The sequence below is a fragment of the Alosa sapidissima genome, chromosome 3 (genome assembly GCF_018492685.1).
Source record: "Alosa sapidissima isolate fAloSap1 chromosome 3, fAloSap1.pri, whole genome shotgun sequence".
NCBI lineage: Eukaryota > Metazoa > Chordata > Actinopteri > Clupeiformes > Clupeidae > Alosa > Alosa sapidissima.
In genome coordinates this window covers 3,203,241-3,209,891 of record NC_055959.1, presented here as the reverse complement: position 1 = coordinate 3,209,891, position 6,651 = coordinate 3,203,241, and the positions used below count along the sequence as shown (strand labels likewise).

The 6,651-nt window shown below is 45.8% G+C and overlaps 1 protein-coding gene across 1 annotated transcript; it reads right to left on the bottom strand.

Moving 5' to 3' along the window:
• Positions 1-1,432: 1,432 nt before the first annotated feature.
• On the bottom strand, positions 1,433-2,757 carry ptger1c (prostaglandin E receptor 1c (subtype EP1)). Its single transcript, XM_042085251.1, has 2 exons — positions 1,849-2,757; positions 1,433-1,669 (listed from the first exon to the last, which is right to left on the bottom strand). Exons 1-2 carry the CDS (start codon positions 2,755-2,757, stop codon positions 1,433-1,435), a joined length of 1,146 nt encoding a protein of 381 aa, XP_041941185.1.
• Between the last annotated feature and the right edge of the window lie 3,894 nt (positions 2,758-6,651).

The following is a 6,651-nucleotide window of genomic DNA, read 5'->3' as shown; positions in this document are numbered from 1 at the left end:
CAGTTTCATTTTTGCTGTTGTTGCGAGCGAGTTTAGGCCTATAGACTACGATATGGGAAATACTTTATACGATCAGCTTCAGAAATTCCGTGGCCTGTGCTACACCTTTCCACCAAGTTGTGCGAAAATTTTAGTTTTTGCGATGTTGACAAACATGCGTAGCACATGGAAGCTCTTGATAGCGCATGCCACTAACGTCTAGAAAAACAACATATTTATGGAATAAAACTAGACAGGTACCTCGGATTAGCATTGCTGTTTATTCTTAAACTGCAATTTTCAACAACCTGTGGAGGGCATTTAGCCTAGGCTAATATTCCTCCGGACAATATTTTGCGTCTCCCCTAATTCTGAAGCAGTGGCACCGCTAAATGAAGAGACTGACAAGAAAGTTAATGCTTTAAATAGGCTACATCAATACAATATATAATATGTGAACTGAAACTAGACGGGCCATAATAACCACTGACTAGTTTAGGCTACTTATTGTTAAATTGCAATGTGAGTGGCAGCCAGCAGGGGAGGATACGTCGCAGGTTTATTTAAAAAGCAAATGTGCGTCTGCCCTGATTCTGATACTGTGGAGGTATTAATTAAATCGTGGGGGGCCGCCATGCTGAAATAAACGATGAGGAAACACTGCAGTACTTCATCTTGGGGTATAGATTATCACATGTCCATTATATTTTTGAGAATGTAAGGGGCCAGGCATATAACTGCTCTTCTATTAAGCTCTTCCATAGGTCAAAATAGTCAATTATTTCAGTGTTTCACAGCCACAACACAAGTGGAATTTTATGTGTGTAATTTATTTTTTAATTTAAATTTAATGCTTAATATTATGATAAATGCAGCGTTCACATTTTTGGCACATTTCTGTTTGAATACATTCAGTGAATTAGCAACTACTTTCACATGTCAAGTTACGTACACACCACCGCCGACTTGAGCTTCCAAAGATTCAGGAAGTCATTCATCTTCAATGGAAGCCGGCTTCTCTCAGCTGCAAGAAGCAGCAAATCCGTCGGCGTCACGTTTTGGGCGTCTTGAGCGACTTGAGCGTCAAGCAGAAAGTTGAAAGTAAGTCAACTTTATGGTAATGAGCTGTGATGCGGTTTAGCGACCAACGACCAGCAACCAATTGGAATAGACCAAAGCGTCCAAAGCTTCCCTGTACTTTTTAGACAAGTGTCCTTGACAGGGCGACCCCAGCTTCTTTGGAAGCTCAAGTCGGTAGCGGTGTGTACGGTTAGAGTCTGCCTTCATTCTTAAAGTGATCTTTGTTGAGGTGTGACATTTAATTACTTCACAGTTTTGTTGTGTACCAATATGTGTGGCAGTTTTTTCTCCTAATGGATCTACATCACATTGCTTTGAAATTTTGCATTTACATGTGCGTTTACCAACTAGGCTATTTCAGACTAAATGCATTTTATCTGTGGGATCCAGTCCTGGAGCTGTTCTGTGGGAGAGGGAACCTGTCAGGCTGCAGCAGGCAGCAGACCCTGCGCAAGACGGCCCGCCTCAGCAGGATGTAGACCCAGGGGTCCAGGATCTGGTTCCAGGAGGCCAGCCGGAGACACAGCAGAAGCTGCTGCTCGTGCTTTCGCACCGGATATGTCAAAAGGGAGCCGGAAAGAAACTTTCCAACCGACAATAGGATACAGATCTGATAAAGCAGAGAACAAAGCCAGAGTCATTTCCTGTTTCTCTTTTGTTTGTCATATATGTCAGAGTCAGACTAATATACTCTTGTCATACATTTGATTTGGTATACTAGAGGACTTTGACTGGGTAGGGCTGATTTCCTGGCATCATTGTGAAAAGACTGTGAAGGACTCTACTCACCAGAAAAGGACACCAGCAAACGCATGACACCACATTAATCACTGCCAGCTGTGTCATCATCTCGACGTCCAACGAGCGCATGCCCGCAGATGATGCGTTGGCAGGGCCCCGGTGCTTGGTGCCGGCGGCGATGGACTGCCTGGCTGTCCGCTGCGACGTCCTCCTGGCCAGCAGCAGCACCGCTCCGCTCGCGGTGTTGCAGAGCACCGACAGGAGGAGTGCGCCGAGTCCGAGGCCGGCGAAGACCAGTGCCAGGGCAGCGTGCGCCGGGGTCAGCCGCCCGTGCACGGGCAGGAAGCACCAGGTGCCGGGGTACTGCCACGCGTAGCCGCCGACGCCCAGCAAGGGCAGCACCGCCAGGCCGAGGGCCAGCGCCATGAGGAGCAGCGCCACCAGCCGCACGTGCCCCACCGTGGCCGCCGCCGCGTGCAGGAATGGCTGTGTGATGCCCCCGCAGCGCTCCGCCGCCATGGCGCTACCGAGCAGCAGCGGGCACAGGCCGAAGAACACCATGCAGGCGCCGAACATCCCGCAGAAGGCCCGAGCGGTCTCGGCGCGCGGCGGCCCCCCTCCCTGCCGCTGCTCCAGGTGCAGGTAGAGGGCGAACGCGCCCGTGATCAGCTGGCCCGCCAGGTCGGTCAGCAGCAGGGCGTGGGCCAGCAGCACGAAGGGGGCCTTGGCTCTGCGGCGGAAGCGCGCATGCGAACCGGCCAGCACAGCCAGGCCGATGAGGTTGGACACGACGCCGAGGCTCATGCTGAGACAGGACATGGCGTAGGCCGGCGGGGGATGACCTCCTGGAGAGGAGGTGGTGTTCAGCGAGCGATTGCGTGCCACCAAGAGGGACATTGGGTGCTCCAGAGAGGAGAAGATGTCCAGGGGAGATGTGGAGCAGTCATTGAATGCCATCGCCTGCTAAAGGTTAGAGATGCAAAGATACGGTGAGTGTTTATCTCTGGCCCCTGGTGATGAGATGAGAGGGAATGTTAGACATGAAGCTGTGTGGGTGATGGGACTAGTCCACATTATAACCCAGAGCACCACTGGGGTAAAGTCAGAAGTAAGGAAAACCCTACGTCTTAGTTTCCATGGTGAAATGAATGAAAATCATGTACATGGATTCATAGACACGTACACACAGCCACAGATACAGACACAGACACACACACACACACACAAACACACACACAATCACACACGCACGCACACGCACGCACACACACACACACACACACACACACACACACACAAACGCACACGCATGCACACACACACACACACAACACACACACACCCTCTCTATATGTATTCATGATGTCCTGATATTCATGATGTCCTCGCAAGGCCAGAGAGCCCAGTGCTTGTTTCTCTTTCCCCCACTCCCTTACATCCCCTACATCCCAACGTTCTCCACCCGACGCTACACCCCTAAACCCACTTCATCAACATTTCATCAACATCACAGGCCCAACAGCTTTTACGTCTAAAAACGTTTACAAGCGCAACCAGCCGGTTTCCATAACCTGTAAGGGTAATTAGTGAGTAATTACTGTGCAACCAAATTACATAGTCAAGGGTAACATCCAGGCATCCGCGAAAAATTTTAGTTCGGTTGAGGGAGCAAGTGAGTAGTTGAATGACAAATTTCTTATCAGCTATAGCGGGGAAAAAATAGTTTATTTTACTGTCTATGGGGGAAAAAACGAGCGGCTCTGGAAGCAATTACATTATTACATCACGACATAACAACCGGATTGTATGGCAGCTCCAATTCATAGCTTTTCTCTAACACTGACTGACTTCTCAGTTTTCAGTTTATATATTTTTCTTTGAAGCTCAAAGGTTTTTAGACAATCACAGATGGAAAAAGGACACAAATGAAATTAATTTGGGGAGTGCACCAAGACAACCTAATAACCAGAGCCGGACAGTAACGGAGTACATTTACTTGAGTACAGTACTTGAGTAAAATTCTGAGGGATCTGTACTTTACTCGAGTATCATTTTTGGGGAGTACTCATGACTTTACTCAAGTACATTTGAGAGGCAAATATTGTACTCTTTACTCCACTACATTTCTATCCATAACCGTGAGTACCCGTTACTTCTACAAAAAAAAGGAAAAAAGAAAAATCTCGGAAACCCTCAATTTGTTGTTTCCCTCTCAAATGTGATTGGATTGTGCAGGCGCCACTGATTGGGACAGCCTATCAGCAATCACCTTCAGCTTTCCGCCAAAGTTAACTCCATGGTCAGATTTAGATAAGAGACGAAACCATGGACGAAAAATGGATGAAGACGCAGCAGGTCCATCCCGGGAATGTGCCAACCTGTGGCCCCACCTCGCCAGACTATTTCAATTTTCTGAACAAGTTAATGATAGTTTTCGCTACAAGTGTTTCAATTACAAAATAGTATTTTGTATTTGAAATACTGTACGTATTTTAAATACATGTATTAGAAATACTGCCCATCCCTGTCAACATGGTAAAAAGATGAAAATGACTTGATTTTACTTTCAATTCCTTTTACATTCTCCAAGGTATTAACATTACAATTTTTCATATTTAGAAAATGTAGGCTACTCTTGATACTCAAGTACTTTTAAAAACAAGTACTTCAGTACTTTTACTTAAGTAGACATCTGACTGTTGTACATTTACTTGTACTTTGTACTAAAATTTAGCAAAGGGTATCTGTACTTTTACTCAAGTAATGAAGCTGTGTACTCTGTCCGCCTCTGCTAATAACATGAAGGCAAGGGTGTGAGGGGAGAACAGGTAATTTGCAAACCTGTCTCAGACAAAGTGAGGAGGAAGATTACTCATCGTTGTTGTCCTGCCAAAAAACACATAATTATAATTTTAATTTTGTTTTTAATTTCTGTCAACGATTCCCGAGACACTGAAAGACCGCGCTGCATGAAACTTGGTGGGCATGTAGCCCCACAAGGATGACACGGAACCCTTGTTTTTCATTTTGATCCGTCGCCCATCCGCCGCACCAGGCCCAATGTTTTCTGTGAATATCTCCAGAACCGTAGGGCCTATAGGATTCCGTTCATGAGGGGCTATATCAGCTACACACACAAACACACACACACACACACACAGGCACGCACACACAGGCATGAACACACACACACACACACACACACACACACACACACACACACACACACAGAGACACACAGACACACACACACACACACACACACACAGAAGCACACATATACTCAAAAACAAACACACACTATGCACACACTCATTTACATACACAAAAGTAGGGGATGGAGTAGGAGATGGAGACAAATTGTTTTTTTCTTTTATTTTTGTGGAGAGAATGTGCAGGACGGGCCGGCGGTCATATTTTGTACCACTCTGCAGTACATCTAGCTTGAACCGTTTTAATTATGGCTCCGTGATTCTCTTTGATAGGCTCCACATAACAACAGCCAACCTTTAATTTGTCTGATATCAGACTAGGCACATGTGCTGACAGATTTAAGCCAAACAATAAGGCCATTTTCGTTTTTCTCGCCAACATGAATGTGCCTATTTTCTATCCCACACACACCCTAGCTACCCTGCCACACCCTAACACCCCCTCCCCCCAACACACACACATGCACACGCACACACAACACACACACACACACACACACACACACACACACACACACACACACCACACCACACCACACCACACCACACCACACAACACCACACAACACACACACACACACACACACACACACACACACACACACAGCCCAATGACTATTATACTGAAACCCATCAGTGGTAAATAAGTATGTATGTGACCTGGCGAGGTAATGAATACACATAACACTACCATCTGCGAACAGACAAATGACAAACTGAACAAAGACATTTGTTTACACCTAAATCCCCTCCCCAAAAAAACAACAACAATCTGAAACAAAGCGTGATTCCTTCATGAATTCTGTGATGACAGATTGCCAGGTAATTTGTTTACTCACCTTTGGGTCCGAACTCAGCCTCCTGTGTCTGTGTTGCTGCCCTCTCCGCTCTGTGATGCTCCCGACTGCAGCCGGAATCCTCCTCTCATCATCAGTACCATCCCCACGCACATCCCAGCCTCTCTTAGTCTGCCTCTCTCTTTCTCTCTTCATCTGTTTCTCTCTCTCTCTCTCTCTGTTTTGGTCTCTGTCTATCTCCTTCTTTCTCTTCTTGTCTGCCTCTCTTTTCCTTTCCACTCTAGCTCTCTGGTGCCACAATCACTGTTCTTAATTTCCGTTAAACGCAATACTTACGTTATTTTAGACATGGGCTGTGAACACAATTAGTTACATTATGTACTCTGTTGGATGCATGTGGTAGTCTGCTCCATTTGGTGTCTGAACCCCCTTCATCTAGGAAATTGTCTATTGACTATTTATTTTATCATCTATGACAAATAATGGGACATTGTAGGTATAGGAGCTAGTGATTTACTAATTTAAAGGTGCATGTGGTAGAATAAAGGAAATTTTGGAAATAAACTGCTGACTTGCTTGCAGCCCTATAGTGTACTGTGTCTTCTGATACTCATGGAAACTGGAAAATATTTGTCATAACAGAGCTGCCTGTAGCATGGACAACATTGGCATTTGTATATAACAAAACATAGATCAAAGGAATACATGACTTTAGTCCAGGACTGCATAAAGTTTCATGAATGCAATATTGTGAGGCTGTTATGTTGAGCAGCAGGTTTGAGAAGTTGCGATTATGACTCAAATAGTGGAATATATTTTTGGGATACTAATGAACCAAAGTG

Coding starts and splice junctions, on each gene's coding strand:
- ptger1c (XM_042085251.1), bottom strand. CDS start 2,757: ATGGCATTCAATGACTGCTCCACATCTCCCCTGGACATCTTCTCCTCT. Junction 1,670..1,848: donor TTTGCTGGTGTCCTTTTCTG/GTGAGTAGAGTC, acceptor CTGCTTTATCAG/ATCTGTATCCTATTGTCGGT.